Source organism: Pholcus phalangioides, unplaced genomic scaffold (genome assembly GCF_987345545.1).
Source record: "Pholcus phalangioides strain wild (caught in Gottingen) unplaced genomic scaffold, Ppha-v1.0 ptg000009l_1, whole genome shotgun sequence".
NCBI lineage: Eukaryota > Metazoa > Arthropoda > Arachnida > Araneae > Pholcidae > Pholcus > Pholcus phalangioides.
This window is the reverse complement of record NW_028301602.1, coordinates 17361897-17381008: the sequence shown is the minus strand read 5'-3', so window position 1 is coordinate 17381008 and position 19112 is coordinate 17361897. Positions and strand designations below refer to the sequence as shown.

Here is a 19112-nt window from a genome sequence, read left to right as displayed (position 1 = left end):
TGTTCAATTTATGGAATAATATTAATATGGTTTTTTAGACATATTGAAAGATATTTAATCGTTGTAGTTCAATTGATTCGTTCTATAAATCTGTTTGAAAGTAATCAATAGAAGAAAAGTGTAATGATTTCTAAAACACATTGCATCAAGATTATGAAATTGAAATTATTGAAATTTTTCAGTAAAGAAATTTAAAAAAAATTGATTGAACATATTAATTTCAAATACTGAATTATGCAAGATTACTAGAATCATGAATCCTTACAACTACCTTCGTTACGTGTATTGTCATCTTCATCTTCAGGGAATCCAAGGTTCAAGGGTTCTTCAGCAACAAGTTTATTTTCTGAATAATTTTCTTCTGTGCTCTGGTAAAATTTAAAAAAAAAGGCGATGAAACAAAAATTAAAAATGTTGCTAGATTTTTTTTTTTCTCTTAAAAAAAAAAAAGGAAATTTGGCTCATTGAAATAAGGCATTGTGATATCGATTGAACAATCACCAGCTGTAGATAATCACAATGCAAGATTAATCATTCCTAAAACTTTTTTAAACTAATTTTTAAGTCAGAAAAAATTTCTTCAAAGATGTATAAGAATATGAAATTTCTTGAAATTGCAGTAAGAACTTATTATTTTATAATGCAAGTGTTTCATTAATTCATTACCTACCATTCATTAACCAGTGAGAAGGAAATATATTTATGCTTATTATATTAAATGCTTCATGTTCAGAAACCATAAAACTAATAAAAATTACTTTTCATTAAAAAAAACATTCAAAAATGGCATTCTTGAAATGAGCCAACTATTTTAATAGTTGGAATCAAATTATTTTATTAGTGAATGTACAGGTCAGTTTATCATTATTAATTTTGTATAGTATCACTGTCATGACTAACAATTTCAGTTCAGGAAAAAAAACCATGGAGATCCATAAAAGAATACTCACAGTTTCATTATCATATTTCTTAAGAGTGTTCATGAACTCTATCTGCTTCTTATCCTCCTCGAGTTGAACAACCATTTGCTCTGATGCCTGCAGCTTCTGCTGGGTATTCGCCAACTCGTCTCGCAACCATGCATTCTCTTGACATAACCTTCTAACTTGTGCTTTTAATTTCTGCTTTTCTGCTTCTACTGTTTGCAGATGGTATGACAAACCCATCATAACCTGGCAAATATACATGAATATGCAACATAACTTTTTTTCTTTTCTCAATATCAATAGTGATCAGTAAACAAGTCTGTTTTATTTCAACAATACAAATAAATGCACCATCTTTATTGAAAATTGTATTAAAATATTAGAGGAGGATGGAAATACCTGAGCTTCACCAAGACCTAGTTCGATGGATTCCAAAGTCTTCTTTATGAGCACTGCCTTCTCTTCTATGACACTACTCTCTGGGGATTTTTCTTGTTGTACAGCTTTCAGTGACGTTAAAAGCCCATTTAAGATAGAACTGTGTTCATTTTTTAATGCCTCCAGCCCCTGAATGACAGTCTTTGTGTTTGTGACTATTTCTTCTTGTGTCATCTGAGTCATTTTGCCTATTGTTTCAATTTTCTTTCTGCGATGCAAAATTAATACAAAATTTTAATTAACGAAATACAAATGTAACAACAATTTACAACAAAATCGAAGTAGTATAAGCCATACATTTGAACACAGTGTTACATAATCACAGATAATGTCATCATTTGGGTACTCGGTTCACAATGAGGCCATAATAGCTGCTACGTTCTATGTACATATACAGAAGCAGATTCATGGCTTCGTTGCCTGTGAGTTATTTAGGTTTTGCAGCCCCCTTTGAATTTGCTGCTCAGGACTATAGTCCGCTTGTGGTCCTCCCCTGTAAATATGCCACTGGTACATACAATGCTGCTTTTGAAATGACTTTCTAATAAGAAGGCATGTGTGAGGTTATAAAAATCCCTTTTTTCAGTCAATGAGTAAGAGTTTCAACTGTTCACATTCATATTTCCCTGGCCAGAAGACTTTCTACAAGCAGATATATGTAACGAACCATACATAAATAATACGTACATTATAAAAAGTGTCATAATTTGTGATAACAATTAGAATGGAACTGTCCATTACAATGAACAGTTACATTCTAATTGCTTACAATTTCTGATAATAAAAAAAATGATTTCAGCTTAAAGGGGGGGGGGGGGAAGAATTTTGTTTTCAATTAGGACAACTGAAAAAAATGCACACTAACATTTTGAAACCTGTTACATGGGAAAAAAATACAGAGTTGTCTAATTTTCCAAACGGACATACGGTCACTGTACTCACAACTGGAATTTTTTTCGAATACAGTTATCAAATCGGTTATTGTTATCAGAAACTCTGTCTTTATTGATCACCTATGATGACGTACAATCAGTTTACGAGTGATAGAATCCCCTTCAAAAAATATTATAAAATAATATTCATTTTTATGGCGAAAATTGAAAATTCTGATTTCTCACTCCAGGGATGTTACTAAGATTTAATGTGTGTGTGTGTGTGTGTGTGTGTGTGTGGGGGGGGGGGAAGAGGGAGCATTGTAAAAGTCGATTAAATAACAATGTCATTATTCCCTCCTAGAATTTGCCCCCCCCCCATGTTTCCCTTTAGTTAAAACCTTGCTTACTTATAAAAAAACATTGTACATATGATGAAAAATAATTTTTTATAGCAGGTTTTAATTGACTGAAAAACAAACTAGTTTTTGTGTAATTATTTTGAATTTTAATCTGAAATGCTTTAAAAATATGTTAGGTTTTTCTCGCGGGTATTTAAAGAAATCGGGATTCACACGAAAAAAATTCAATAATTTAAAAAAAATATCTCCTTCCGTACATTTACGACAAAGCAAAACTTTTCGGTAAACATTTTCATGAAAAACTGAAAAAAAAGAGAACTTACATGCGATATATTTTCAAAGCCTCGGACATCGCGGAAGACTAATACGAAAAACGACGACAGAAAATGACGGACGACGCCCTAGAGATCAGTTAGGCGCAGCTTTCCCGCAATGGCATTGGGTGTGCTAAGAAGCCCCACCCTTGAATCGAGTTAGTCGGGATCGGGACTTGACTACTCCTCCAAGGACTACGGAGGACAACTGTCGCTAGCCAGCTCAGATCCTCAGCCAAACACTGTATAATATCCTTCTACTTACAGGTGTCTCACGTTGCAACTCACACGAATTGCTGACACCATTATTTCCATTGAGGTCGGGCTCCATATATTACACATACGTATCACATACGGTGTCCGATATCCGAAAAAGAAAAACACTTTTCGGCGGAGCTAACGGGTATTCAGTGAATACTGTGAAACTGCTTCCAATATTCAGCTAGTTGCAAACACCGTCTTCTTTAGTGCAGTGGTAAAACAGCACGGAGAGCCTAAAGTTTACGTAGCTGTCCTTGAACAGCTGATGTTGAATAGCCCCTTCCCCCTAGCAAAATGCAGACCATGCAAACGCACACGGAAAACAAATGTAAAGAAAGTCTACACAATAGTATACCGACAATAATTACGTCTTGTGCATTAAGGTGATCGTTCTGTACATCCCTAATTTTTTTTTCTCTGGGAGAAAAAAAAAGGCACTTGCACTACTCTACTTGTCACGCAATATAAACAGATATTTCTGTTTGAAAACGGGAATGTACTGGGAGTTAGATAGAGGGTGGAGATCGGAACCTACGAATGAATCTAAGAGCGCATGCGTTCTGCTGGTATCTCAGACATTGCAGAGCTCGGGAAGGACAGCAGAAAGCTGTCAGTAGTTGTTTTTGCGGGCAGCGCACAGGCGCCAACGGCTATCGATCCAAGCGCCTTTTTGGAATCGAAAGATCCATCTCTCGGAAGCGTCTGAACTTGAACTTACATGTAGACCGTCTCGCCCACGACACGACATGCCCTGAATCTTCTTCCGATGAATCACCATTCTCGACCCCCCCCCCTCCCACTCCCCTTGTTCCTATATAAATTAAATAACGAAATTTTTTAGTCTGTTTCACATTTTAAATAGATTTTCTCCCTCGATATTGATTGAAAAGGCTCATCTTGCAACTAACATATTAATCTCCATTTATGTGCTTCTTCAAAAAATAAACGATAAAGATACATTTTGATCCGATAGCGAGCGTAATGCAAAGCATCCATTTGGAAAGAAATTGAGAAAAAAGAAAAGGGGCAAACTACACGCATATTAATGTGTATTGCACGTGCTCTTCACCAAAAATGCAGTTAGAAAAATTGTAAAATATAAACCTCAGTCCGCATCATCCCATCATTCAAGGTTACAAGAGCAGCAATTATGCGCAACTCTGAATATGCTCTTCCAATGAAAGCCCTAAACCAGTGGGTCTCTGCCCACCTACTCATCGTACCGTATTCCCTCCCCCACTCCGCATTAGAATACCCGTATTTTCCAACATGCCGGAAAATTCAAGTCAGATTTTATAAAAAAATTCTTGAATATCTTTATTCTAAAAATCCATTGAATTGGCTTCACTTTTACCGACATGCCGTGAACGGGCCAGACACCAACATTTAAAAATCTGGTTTCTCCCGAAATTTACGTCATGCCGGTCAATGCGGGCGGAACACAGTATATATATATATATGCACGGCCACTCATTCATTCGCTGTTAGTTCGAAAAACAGATGACAGCACTTTCTAAGCGCACACATTTAAATATGCAATGCCAAGCTTGTTACTACTTCAAAAAAAAAAATGACTTCAAAAATTAACTTTTGAAGAGCAGAACAGTCTCGAAAAGAATCACTTCGAAACGTAGGGCAAGAATGCATTGATACTGCCGGCTCTCAGAGACAGCTCTGACACAAAGGTTAACGACACCACTTTAAGAACCAATTCCATAAAACAATACGTACAGTACATCAAGGTCCAAAAGTTTCCCTTGCTCGAGAGAGAGAAAAAACAACCATTGTATGAATTGCAGAGAGTGACATCTTCATTTGTACACCAAGATATACATTTATAAATTATAGACAGATACTTTGAGATTTGTATATATACACAGGGTGTTCTGTTAATGGAAACTCAAAGGGTTGTTTGTAGCCGAGCCATTAAGAGGAACAAAAATTGCAATGGAACATGATGTCGCAAACCACGTTGAGAGGTTGAAAATTACGACAAACGCATGCAGGTTCCGACGTGACGCTGGAACGACAAAAAGTACAGTAATAACTACAAAAAGATATATTTGATTAATTATTACAAGAGTTGTTGGAAGTGGCAGCCGCTGACGTGATAGCAGTCTACAACGACGTAAAAACGATTCCCGGACGCGCTCGAAGATGCCAGGTATGCTTTTGATGTCTGCCGCAGCGACGACAATCCGCGATATGAGATCCTCCAGCGTGTTCACAGACGTCGCATAAACGGGTGATTTAAGGTGACCCCATAGGAAAAAGTCACACGGATTGAGACCACCACCTTTCGTCTCCGATAGACTTAGAGCCTGAATGCGTTTTTCCCAATTTTCACCCTCTCAACGTGGTTCGCGACACCATGTTCCATTGCAATTTTTGTTCCTCTTGATGCCTACTAACAACCCTCTGAGTTTGTCGGTCCATTAACAGAACAGCCTATATTTTAATTTTATACTGATTATTTTTTTTATCGGGTTTCTTTTATCAGCAATCACCACTACATATGAATATCAAACGTAATTTTTTTTAACATTTCAAGATAAGAATTATTTTTTTTTGCGATATTTCAAAACGATACAGTAGCAGGTAACTAACAAAATATTTTTTACCGGTAAAAACTTTCGTCATAAAAAAAAGTGCACGTCACAGTGGTATAGAAACTTTTATAAACTGAAGTACGAAGAAATTGTAATTTATAATTCCGACTCGAACAACTACTTTGAATTCCAAAATGTTTATGTAACACAGCATATTTTTCTAACGATACTCCAAGGATCCAATGCGTTTGTGTGTGTGTGAGATACATTGGGAACAGAATTTCAAGAATTCGGCGGCTGTAGATGTAAAAAACCATGAGCTTCGTGTTTAGTTTTAATTAATAACCTAAGAGCTCGAGAGCAGAATCATCGCGAAGCTGGTCATCATAACATTCTGGATTAACTCGACTAGCTTAGGATTATAGGCGCATAACACGCGATATTTACTAACGAATAATAGGAATTATACGATAATACTAAGGAAAAAAATCAATGACATGGAGAGACGGGAATGAGAGAAACACAAGGGGAAAAATGGGAAGTAGAGAGGAAACTTAAATCGAGACAGACGGAAAGTTGTACTAAGTAGAGAAAAAATACATAGAGGGGAAAAAACGACTTGCGTGCGCATGAACACTTACATACACACAATCATTCGTTGTGCAGCAACCATCGATTGGTCGATAGTGCAATTGACATGAAAATATACGAAGCCTCAAGATACAGATCACTGTATCGTGGAAATTGAAAGACGTTCCTAGAGAGTACAGCGATCCGAGCTTCTTTCGCACACAACGAAGGCAGAACGGCGAACATACACACGGATTCGCAAGAAGTTCTGAAGACTCTTTTTCCACACTTAGCTGTAATATACTGCAAGGCCGTAGCGGCGGGGGGGGGGGGTTGAGGGCGACGACCACTTGGGGGGTTTGGTTCCACCCCCCCCCCCGCCGAAATGTGAAAAAGTGACCGAAAAAAGGGCCAAATCTATTGCTCTATCACTTTTGTTCCCCCCCCCCCCCCCGAATGAAATCTGTGGCTACGGGCCCGATATACTGTACATCTCATTGGTATATGGTATATAGCCGTATAGAAGACTTATTAAACTAACGCGTTGTGATATCGGTTGAACAATCACTAACTGTAGATAATCGCAGCCTAGTCGTTCCCTAACTCAAAGAAGATTGGTTAAAATAAAAAAAGAAGCAAACATTTTTTTAAAACTAATTTTGAGTCAGAAAAAATTGCTTTGAAGATTTATAAAAATGCGTAATTTATTAAAATTGCAGTAAAAACTCATTCTCTTGATTACGAGTATTTCAATAACTCATTATCTACTATATACTGTAAAGAAAAATATGCTTGTCCTGCCCTGAAACGATTTTTCATAAAACCGTAAGACGAGTAAAAATGACTTTTTCCCCTCTTGTAAAAAAGTGTAGCAACTTATACCTAGCATCTGAATGCTAAATATGCCTTGATATGAACGGAGATACTTCAGTGAGAGAACGAGAACTCCCGAAGAAAAAGTAGGATATATCACAAACAAAACAAATACACGAATGGGGAAAACGACTCAAATTTCCATAATTGAAGTCTTTGAACTCGACAGCCGAAATGAGAAATATTTCTCCGAGATCTAAATCTAGACCAAGCCCATAAACCAGAGCAACTGCATCGTCGAGGTTGGCATGGAAACAAAAGGAAAAATCAATTCTATCCCTAACTGCTCGAAATTCACTTCTCCGCAATTCATTTTTTTTTACTGCCATCAATCACTAAATAATTATCGAAGTCATTCACGCAATACACAATGTCTCAGCTATGAATGCAAAATGACATCGTACATTATCCAACCTACTCGAACCCGACCTTCCCGACTCGATTGCTCAACTTTTTGCACTCGATCACACGTCCCCGTTCGAGTGCGACAAATTGAACTAAAGCGATTTTAAAATAAATATAAATGATAATTAGGAAACTGATATTTTCTAGATATTATGCCGAGTTGAAAATTTCAAAAATTCACACGTACATAAACAGATTTGACTAACTTATGAGCATATCATACAATGCTTTGAATTTCAGTTCATAACCATCATTACTGGCTGAATTTACTGTGAAAATAACAAAACATTCCATTCATAAAATTTTTTGCAATCGTGTTTGGAATATCACAAATTTTACTTCAAACTTGGCATAGGAATGACTTTTTTTATAGAAAATGAATGACATAGGTAGTCCAAAACTTATTATTTTAATCATTTTGGGACACTTTCCATTAAAAAAGTTCATTCTAGTAACATTTTAAAGAAAAGTGGCAAGAAAGGTAGTCGGATACCTTAAGCTGAAGAATCAATATTAATAAAGATATTTTATCGAATCTCAGAGCCAAGTGACCGAAAAAATGAGGAAATAGAACACATTTGCATGCAACTTCGACAAGAGTCGGAAATTAACGAGGACGAATACGCAAAACTGAACGTGAAAAAAAAAAATCACAAGTGAACCGAATGAACTTGTTAACGTAAAAGTAGGACCAAGGAGCACTTATTAATTTTCACGGATACGTCGTATTTCAAAATTCATGGTGCATGACCATGGAGAAATTTCCGTAGGAAATCTCTTCGCAAGAAAAAAAAACATGTACATACTGTATATGCATGTAGAAAAATCAAAGTGAATCGCCTCTTATTCCTCTTAGTTAAATCGCACACCGAAAAAGCATACATACTCCAAAAGAATTGGGGGGGGGGGGGGGTCGGGGCGCAAGGTAAACGTACCCATTTGTTACGGTTAAAGGTAAGAAATTTGAAAAAGCTCGAAACTTTTCAGTCTAAAAGAAAGGCTCCCCACAGCAATTTCTACAACGCGAAAAAAATCTAATGTAATTACAAATATAACAGTAAATAAGTAACCGAAAACCGTACCGTAACATATGTATTGCGCACCAATGAAGAAATATTGAAGAAAGAGAACACATCGAATAGAAAGAATCGCATACAGAATTCTGATTACAACTCTAGCATCAAGTTCCCTCGGGAAAATGGTGGGGGCGATTGAAACAATTGAAAAATAAAATCTACAATAGAAGTGTAAATCAAAAGTTGCAAATACAAGAGCTGCAACAGGAAAAAAGCCCAATGAGGTGGCTGAAAAATAAATGCTCATAAAAAATATGAATGTCAAATATATAACAAAGTCAATACAGTCAACCTCGTTAGTGCGTCACCCGGTTAACACGTCACTCCGCTTACTCGATCATTTTTTTGAAGTCCCAATTATCCTCAGGCAGGAATTGGCACAGCTATGGCTTACTCCGTTTAACGAGTCACTCCGCTTATCAAGTCATATTTTTGCTCTCCCAAGAGTGACTCATTAACGAGGTTTGACTGTAATACTCAAATCAATAAATCAAATTATCTTCAATTTTTTCTTCCCGAAAGTGTCTCTTTCGAATTCTGTGATAGCAACGCATGTAGTTTTCGTTCACTCTAAAGCAGTGGTTCTTAATTTAGGATTTTTTGGGGGGTGGGGGGGAGTCCTCGGAGATTCCGGGGGGAATTGAGTTTGGATGAAAAACAACTTATTGTTTGTACGAGATGAGCTCAATATTATTCGGTAAAGGGGTCCACGGCTTTCATCTCATTGACAAGTGTGTCGGGGAGACATGATCGAAGTGTTCAAAATTTTCAGCGGGATGGATAGGATGGACCATGAATTATTAATACACCGTCAATCGACTGCTTTTACAAGGGGACACCAATATCCATTGGTAAGGGACAATGAGAGGTTATGGTGTTGAAGAGAATTTTTCTCTAATAGGGTTGTTAATAAATGGAATAGCTTACCCCCGGAGGTAGTTAATTGTAACACAATTGACACGTTTAAAAAGAAATACGATAAACATGTTGGGGTAAATCGAGAAGCTATCCATACTTAGAATAAGACAACCATAAATACATTATGGGCATTGTATAATATTTTATCATGTGTATATATTGTTTATAATTTTAGTTCTTAACTGGGTTGCTGTATTTTTGAAATATATGGCATCCATATTTATTATGGGCATATTTTTCTCAGCCACCTCGTTGGGCATTTTGCCTGTTGTGGCGTTGTATTTGTAGGTGGGGGGGGGGGGTCGTGTCCTTAGCCTTATAGGTACAAATGGTCCGCGGAATATAGACGGTTAAGAACCCTGCTGAAAGGTATAATGTAACACTGCTATTGTTTACCCTGCTACAGTTTTCTAAAAGTCACCAATCTTTTATTCGTGTCTCACATCAAGAAAGTTTTTAATATAAAATCGCACCCTGGTCATTGTAACCACGAAAGTGCCAATAAGGCTGGGAACTGCGGTTTAAAGCCGATTTTAAAAAGGTTCTTGAGGCACGGCGTGCAAAGAGTCGGCCTTTGTAGGGGGACACAGCGGGTTTGGTCCGGGGGGGGGGAACTTCCGCAGAAAATTTGAGTTAATAGCAAGAGAATTTGAAATTGACAGAAATTGATTAAGGCTACGTTGAAAATATCATTTGGAAGAAAGTATCGATTTTTATTTTTTACGAAATCCGTATTTCTTGTGTTTCCCAAACAGGCCTTGTTTTGTTCATATGGCGTTTAGAATCCAAGTTACGTCTACTTTACTATTGTGTTTTTACATACAAATGAATAAAAACTTTAGAACGTAGTTGGATACCTTAAGATAAAATATCGAAAGAAAAATATCTTTATATGCTAATTTTTTTACAGAAATATATAAAATTATTTTTGGTTTTTGATCGTCTTGCGGGTATGTCCCCCCCTGCGTACGCCTCTGGCTTGAAGGCTCCCATGCCCTATCTGGAATCTGAATGCAACTCGGCATACGCACTAACTAACTTCTCAGTGAGTATAAAAAAGGCAAAACGTCGAACGCTGCCGTTCGGAATCGACAAACTGTAGTTCCAGGTCTAATTTTAGCCCTAGTGTGCAGAAAATGACTGTGGTGCGACAAAAGTGATCAAATGAGCAACTTGGCATTGCCCTAAACATTTACATACGCAGAGAGCACAAGAATGAAAAATAAAAATTATACCTTCAGTATAAGAGCATAAGTCACCTGGACTTGTCAGCAAACCTCTACAACAGAACCGACACAGTAGAATAATACCACGCGGTGCTTCCTTTGAGGTTTTACCGTACAACATAGTCCACAATTTTCTGCTTCCGTGACGCAATACAAAAGCGTGAAGCAAATGTCATTTAGGAAAGTTTGGTCCGAAGAACAAAGAAATCCAATCTCTTTTTGAGAAAGAGAAAAGTACAAACACACGAGAGCCGTTGAAAAATAAAAAGACAACGAAACGTCACCAGAAACTGCCGGCCTCAAGCATCCAGGAGATTCATGATAAGTACCTGTGTGCATGTATGTATGAAAGTAAAAACATCATTGTTTCAAGAAAAAAAGATTGGGGGAGGGAGAGGAAACTCTGCAATTCATTTCCTATCTCTTCCTTTCGGACTCGACAAGGCAAAAGAAAAATAAAACCCTGAATGCTTTCAGGATGGGGGAAAAAATGAAAAAAGATGGAATAAATACTATACTGTGCATGACAGAAGAGTAGTTGAATGAGGAACGAAAGACGCGTGTAACAGATGCAGTTGCGAAAACCCGAATCTATTATACATCAGAACCAAGATGCACAATGCGTCGAGAAAAATATTGAAGAGGAACGAACGCTTATTGCACGAGGGGGAATAAAAAAAAAACTAGAGGAAAATGAGATAAACTGAAAAAATAACTACACAGGTTCAAGGACTGTTCTTGGTCACTGTCCAGTCACACCAACGAGCTGGTACATGCAAATTAAATGCCGTAACTCTCAACAACAAAGAACAACACGTGTGCATCACCATGGGCTAGAAATGTTTTAACAGTTTTCTCAAAAACCACACACACAAAAACGACCGTAAAAATTTAGTTGTTTCATAACAAAAATGATCAGGTTTCTATATACGCTACAATATGTATATATATATATATATATGCTGCAGAGTTGAAAAAAAAACCGCCAAAAAAGGAGCAGAAACATCTGACAAGAACTTCCCCAAAATTGTATGAAAAAATTCACCATTTATCTGTTGTACGAATCTTTCGATGCACAAGATCTTAGATTTCTTAAATTAAAACTTCTGTACATTATCTCTAACTGCAACAAAAAAATTTAATAAAAATTTCATAAGGACTAAATTTTTGGTTTCATGTTTTTGCACAACGGATTTCATTTTTCTTTTCACTGATGCCTTTGAAATTTCCTCTCAATGCAATTAATTCAAACAACAGAATATGCATGATCTGCCTCAGAGTTATAAATAGGTGTTTCTAATAAGAATAGTTCAAATTGTAATATAGTTTAAGTTAAATTTAAAAATACAGTAGTTTAAAAAAATTATTTGTAATCATGATTTCATCATGCAATAACAATTTACCACATTCAAAATGAGGGTTCCTATAATTGAACACAGTAATTCTAAGTTCGCAGCTACTCTCCATAGCAGTGAAGGACGACTTTTATGGAAATATTGATTAAATCTCTCGTACCTGCTCAAAAAATCCAAACTGACAAAACAATTGTGTTTTCAGCCTGGAAATAAAGAAACAAAAATAAACCACACAGGCTTGAGAAGCATTTGATACTAAATAGTTTGGATTTCTATTTTATTCCCCAAGCTCAAACCGCGTGCGTGCGTGTGAAAAGACCTCATTTTTATAACAGTAGTGAGTTTTCTGGCAAATTGCACTCCTCTGTTGCCATGAATTTTTATTTTAATGTTTTAGTTGAATATTTTGTTTTCCACACTAATTTTTACTAGCATTTACCAGAATGGGTCATTCTTTGATTGACTCCTTGGTAAATTTTTCTCATATCTTTTTTTTTGTACTTTTATATAACAATAAATTTGATTTGATAAAAAAAAATTATGTGGAAGAATTTTAACAAAAAGTAGGCTTCTTCCGCTACCATAAAAAGTTGATATGAAGTTATGAATAGGCCTATATATTAAATCTAAATCGCCTATTTTGATGGTAATAAATTGTGATTGTGTAAGTAGGTATAATAACTTTGTCAAGAGATTTTCATTACTTTTGGGACAAACTTTACATATATTTAAAACTAAATCTTTAATGCAAGAACATGATTTGGAATGAAAATAATTTCTAGCCCTTACAGATAATATAAAACGTAATACATAAGCGTAATGCATAAAATTACAGGGATCTGTCCAAACTTTTTTTTATAGGGTCTTATTTTTGTGAAAATTTTCCTTATTTTCCTGAAAAGGGTCATTAATTTTCAAAAACTAAGTTTGAATTTTAGACATAATTTAGTTACATCTAACAAATTTGAATGTGCGTGTGTATGTGAATCACTCTCCGCTATTCATGGAATTCAGGAAAACAAATTAAACTGCCTCTATGGGGAATCAAACCCATGTCCTCTTACATGCTGGGTGAGTATGCTACACTACTACTCTATAGAGGCAACAAACGTTTTTACTTAAAGCACAGTGTGTGAGTTGTTTAGGACTTTGGACTTGGGCTATGACCTCAATATATTTTTAATGATTTGACCTCAATATATTTGCACTTTTTACCAGAGTTTTATTCAAAGTTTATGAGTTTTTAAAAATATGTCAGATGTGTACAAAGGTTTTTACCAACTGGCTGATGTCAAGATGAATTCCGGGAAAAAAAAATTTCAACTGACCCTGAGGGGAAGGGAATCAAACCCACACGTTCTCTTGCATGTCGAGTGAGCACACTAGACCACTACACTATAGAGACAATGAATCTTTTTCCTTAGAGCTTGTATATGCTGAACAGGAACATACCTGGATAGTCAGACCTAACTCAGTAAATAACTCACACACTGTGCTTTAAGAAAAAAGCTTTGTTGCTTCTATAGAGTACTAGTCTAGCATGCTCACCCAGCATGTAAGAAGACATGGGCTTGATTCCTCATAGAGGCAGTTGAATTTTCTTTCCTGAATTCATGAATAGCGGAGAGTGACTTCACACACACACGCACCTTCAGATTTGTTAGATGCAAGCAGAGGTCCCGACCTGAAGAAAACTTCGAGGGAACTGAAAGTTGCCAGTCGTCCTGTATGTGCCCGAGTGGCATGGTGGTAAGATGCTCGTCTACCATCGTGAAGGTTGTTGTCTGGATCCCGGGTTCGAACCCAAGGGAGGATATAGATAAGATATTTTTCCCTAACGAACTCGAGGCAACCACCCATAGACAGCGCCTTCACTTCCAACCCATCTCACTAATGGCAGTAAATTGCAATATAGCGATATGGCCAGAGTTGGTGTTTGGTGAAGTAGTCGTCCTGTATATATACAGATACAGGACTCAACTGAAATTCACGTGGGGAAAGGGGGGCATTCTGAATTTTTGTATATTCAATAACTATTGAAAAGGGCCCCGAGTCTCCTCACAAAATTTATTGGAGGCTGTAATAGTCCTCTCCCCCTGCCCGGTTCCAGTGCCTATGCAAGCAAGGTTGGTCATTTTGCCTGCTGTGTGTTATGATAACAATATTTTTACTGGAACATTAGCAAAACTGGTAAAAACCAGGACAAAAATTATCGCATCAACAAAAAAAATTTCACTCAATGCACATGATACGTACATAATTGTATACAAATAATAAAAACTGGAATTTCAGACAAAATGCCATACATTTTTTTTTGTCAGTTTGAAAAAAATGCCTTTCTGAATTTCTCTTGCCATAAATGCTTATTTTGACATTTTTATATGTATATTTTATATGTTCATGAATTTTAGAGGCTCTCTGTAAAATTTTGACATTTTTAGCACTGAGAACTTCAAAATCATTTTTCTTTTCCAAAATCTTCAACCTTTAGTATTAATTCTTATCAGGCTGGGTGCATACTGGTTAGACATGACAAAACAACTTAAGACAACATTAGTTATTTTTTTCACATTTTTGGACTCTTAATATCATGGCTTTTAGTTACTTCTCTTTTCCATTGATTATAAATGCCCTAGTTCAGAGTGTGTGTGCGCGAGTGCCCACCTATTTAGACCATTTTTAGTGCCTTAACTTCCAGGCTCTACAAATAATGAATAAACCTCCAGTGTTAGATAGCATAGCCGACTGTAAAATTGGAACTGGTGGCTGAAATTTTCTATGCACGATTACTAAATTTCTACTTGAATCTACTTCTAATTACTGAATGTTATATGATAGCTGATGCTTGCCACACATGTTGCACCACATTAAAAAATATGATTTGAAGCTTCATTCCTCAAAAGTGAGGAAAAGGTTTGAACAGGCAATTTTTCCCATGCAGTCTCATATAAGTTATTTGTTGCATCCTAAATACAGGGTGAGCACCTTCGTTAAGACCAAACAATTTTATATATCCCCAGAGCAGCAAGGAAAAATTGTCGCTCTGGTCATAGTGAGAGACTTGTGTCAAGAGGTCCTGGGTTCGAACCCCACTGGCACCACACAGTGGTGGTCGGCTGAAGTTGGTTTTCTATGGTTCCCAACTTCAAGGTGCGAATGCGAACCAATCGTCCCTTTAAAAAGTCTCACCACAGAGAGCAACAGACCTACAAACAGTACAAATGTAATTCAATCATAACACATCACTCACTTCACTTCTGAATTATAGATGGCAGCAATGCAAAATCAAACAACACTGCATTACACACTCAGACTGTTAGGTACATGCACAGTCACACTTCCAGCACAACTCACTAGGTAGTAAATCACCCATAGATGGTGATAGATCTGAGTTGTGCTTGGTTTGAAAAAAGAAGGAAAAATTCATCTTTTATTTTTATTATGTCATCAATTTTTATTCCAAGAAAAAAACCTTTTGCGAATACATTTTTTCAAGATCACACAGCAGAATAGCTCATGCTCATAAATGGCGAATTACTTCTAGCTAAATCAATATGAAATTTTTAAGACTTTTGTATGGTAATGACATACCTTTGAATCTGTCCCTCAAGCAGATAGATATAGATACTTTTTTTTTCGATACGGATATGGGAAAAGCAATCACTTTTGATCTTAATGAAATTAATTTTTTTTGTATTATCCAGAATATAAACTGGTTAGAAATTTATTATTATTTATTTTGGATTTGCAAATTACATAATTTTCGATAGATGATATAATTTCTTCAAAGTCAAAATAATTTTGAAAATTAATTGTTGCATATAAAAATCAGGTGAGTTGAACATTTTATGACTGTTTTGAATGAGACAATTTTCGCTGCTAACACAACTGAGTAAACAGCAGGAAGTCAAACAGTTATTTTTAATGCTTTCATGAACATAATTTATACCCACCCTTTGATTGATTAATAAGACTTGTTTCTTAAACCAAAATTCGTATTTTTGAAACAATTTTTTGCAATTTTTTTAATGATAAATAGAAACAAATGTGAGAAATTAATTTTTGATGCTTGACAAAAACCTATTTTTGTCAGGACATTTTTACCACAGTTTTTTCTAGCTATTGCAAAACCTTATCAACCCTAAAATGTATCAATTCCAAAACCAAAGTTTGTATTCAAAACTATCTCATTTGCATAAAAAATAAATACACAATAATTCCTCATAATGCATAAAATGGAGAAAGAATCGAGGATAATTTTTACAGTGGTTTTTTTCCCTACCTAAAACAAAAACTTGCCAACCCAGAATATTAGGTTGAGCCAAAAATTCAATATTGATCTGAAAAGATTTGGCTGTAAACTATTAGTTACGATCGTACTAGTATAAATACCTAAGTTCAAGGTCTGAATCAACCTCATCTTCATCTTGTTGACTGAAGCTTCTTAGGAAACTCCTAAAAACTACTGGGACTTCTTTTTCTGCCTCTTCAACAGTCTGCATTTTCATTATACCGAGTTGCGTAGCAAAACTCAAGGCAAAATTAAAAATGTTTTCAAATAAAATTTGAATGAATCAAGTCTAAATGAACTTGAAGTTGATAAGGACCCACACAATAATTTAACTTTTTTGTATCCGTTTCCAAATGCATAAGAATGCAGTTTAAGTGACAATCAGCATGTCAGAGAGCAACACCTCTATTTTTTCATAGGAAAATTCTTATCTCCATTATCCATGGGAGATAAAAAGTAAGAGAAAGATATTTTCACTCTCACGTTACCACAGAGACAAGATAAGTGTTTGGTAGTAAAGGACAATCAACAAACACTCACACCTTTTTGTTTTATGTGACAAGGTTCAAGATCAGGATACAGTGAAATTTAGATGTTATTCACAAATTCTCATTAACTTACATTTATAATAGTTACAATAAAACTGATTTTCCCAAGCTGGCCTATTTATCCTATAATGCAATTTATATTCACATTACCTTAGTTGACAGAGCGTGACAAATCCCAGGCGCCTGATCGCCATAGCAACTAGGAATTTGGTATTATTGGCACCTAAATTTTTCTAAATGTGATTGCTGAAGTCTAAGGATGACACTATTTTTTTTTTCATTACACGCCACCTCTTAGGGACCCTTCAAGTATTACGTAAGCAAATTTTTAGCTATTTCTGACCCCCTCCTTGTCAGTAAAATTTTGTCATCAGCTCTGTCCCTCTGAATCCAACTCATATTTTCATAAAGAGTGGTTGATGACGTAAGCATTATCCAAACCCCCCTTGTCATCAAAAGTCAGCAAATCAGAAACTCCCTCCCCCCCCCCTCGATGATGACGTAATACTTGAACGGCCCCTTGACATGAGAAAAAAAAAAAAAAAACTTTATTTAGGACCATTTTCCTTCAGCAAAAACCATGCCTGTCTTCAAAGAAGTTAGCTGGCGACTTCTTTGAAGACAGGCAAGTTTTCAATTAGGAAAAACTGCAGTTAGTTGAGTATGACATGCAGCCAACATATTTCAAGCACAAATTTAAAGAAAAATTAAGGTGGTGTTTTTGATAGAAGTCATTTAAATAACAAGTTTTGATAGAAGTCAATCAAAGCCGATGACGCAACAATCCGTTCCCCCCTTTTGAAAAACTAACCTATATTTTAGAAATTTGTATAAAATTATATGGAGGATGGGAAATACATTTTGAAGCATTGAAATCTTAAAGATTCTATCATGAAATTTTACTTTTTTTTAGCAGCAGATATCCCACTAATGCAAGGCTTGACAAGTTGAAAAGAAATTTAGGCACAGGTCAAGATTTCTCAGGAGCCAAGTATTGTTTGTTCTTAAGAAAAACAGGGCCTGAATAATGTTTATTTGACTTTCCAGAGACTTAATGATCCTTTCCCATGTTGTTAGAACTAGAGATGTAAAATTCTCGAGAATAATCTTTTGGAGAATATTCTCATCAAGGAGAATATTCTACTGTTATATATAATATAGTTACATATAATATCCTTAAGAATATTCTCTGGAAGGACTACTTTCATAAATTACTGGGGATATTTTTATAGAAAATAATAAGAATTATTCTGAAGTTATTAATAATAGTCCTTCCAGAGAATGTTCTCCTCGATGAGAATATTCATTTACCGAAAAATCTTTCCAGAGAGTATTATCAAGAATATATGTAATAACATGTATTATAATAAATAATCTCGATAAATAACAGGAGAATAGTTATTATTTTTGATAAGAATATATTCTCTAGTAATTTATAATAGTAGTTGAGTCCTTTGAGAGAGTATTCTCAAGAATATTCTTGAGAATATGAGAGAGATGGGGAGACAGAATATTCTCAAGAATATTCTCTGTCCCCGTCTCGTCAAGAAGATGGGAATATTGAAGTTTGTAGATCACAATATTAAAGTTTGAAAGCAAGAAAATTTAACCAACAGGGCTGATTTGCACAACTCTGAAAGAAATGCGAGTGATACAGAATTTAAGTGTATGTGCACTGAAGAAAACAAAGTTCTGTATCTTAGAATGAAGGGGATTATATAAGAATAGCTTCCTTTATCAATCAACTTTGATTTAATTTATTTTGTTGTGAACTTATTTTTAAAAATTTAACTCATTTTAAAATAATTTTTTAAGGTTTTAATCTAAAGGTTTCTAAAATCTTTATGACCAAAATTTTAAAATCTCAGAATATTCTCGAACTAAAAGTTGTCATTGGGGGGTGATTATACCAAAAATTTTTTTGTTGTAAATGTTTCAGGTAATGAAAACTGATTTATATTTCACAATATAAACAAAATTAGTAAAAAAATTTAAATTATTTAAAAGAAAAATGAATATTCTCGATTATTCTCCAATTTTTACATCCAAGAATATTCTCACCTCACATCTCTAGTTAGAACATGAAATCAGAATATTTTGTGTTATGTTTAGATTAATATTTACCAAT

General features: G+C 35.4%; 1 protein-coding gene across 8 annotated transcripts in view; it reads right to left on the bottom strand.

The window, feature by feature from the left end:
* Klc (kinesin light chain) overlaps nucleotides 1-19112 on the bottom strand; it is a 61112-nt gene that overhangs the window by 34211 nt on the left and 7789 nt on the right. For 2 of the 8 annotated variants that reach the window (XM_089235650.1, XM_089235653.1), the window contains exons 2-4: nucleotides 1326-1572; nucleotides 951-1172; nucleotides 269-368 (exon numbers count right to left, since the gene is read on the bottom strand). In XM_089235650.1, coding sequence (XP_089091776.1) covers nucleotides 269-368; nucleotides 951-1172; nucleotides 1326-1547 — 544 coding nt within the window. In that variant the 5' untranslated portion in view covers nucleotides 1548-1572. Of the gene's footprint in view, nucleotides 1-268; nucleotides 369-950; nucleotides 1173-1325; nucleotides 1573-2921; nucleotides 3031-16537; nucleotides 16628-19112 lie in introns of those variants that run through there. The other 6 variants (XM_089235647.1, XM_089235646.1, XM_089235652.1 and 3 more) reach the window with 6 other exon arrangements.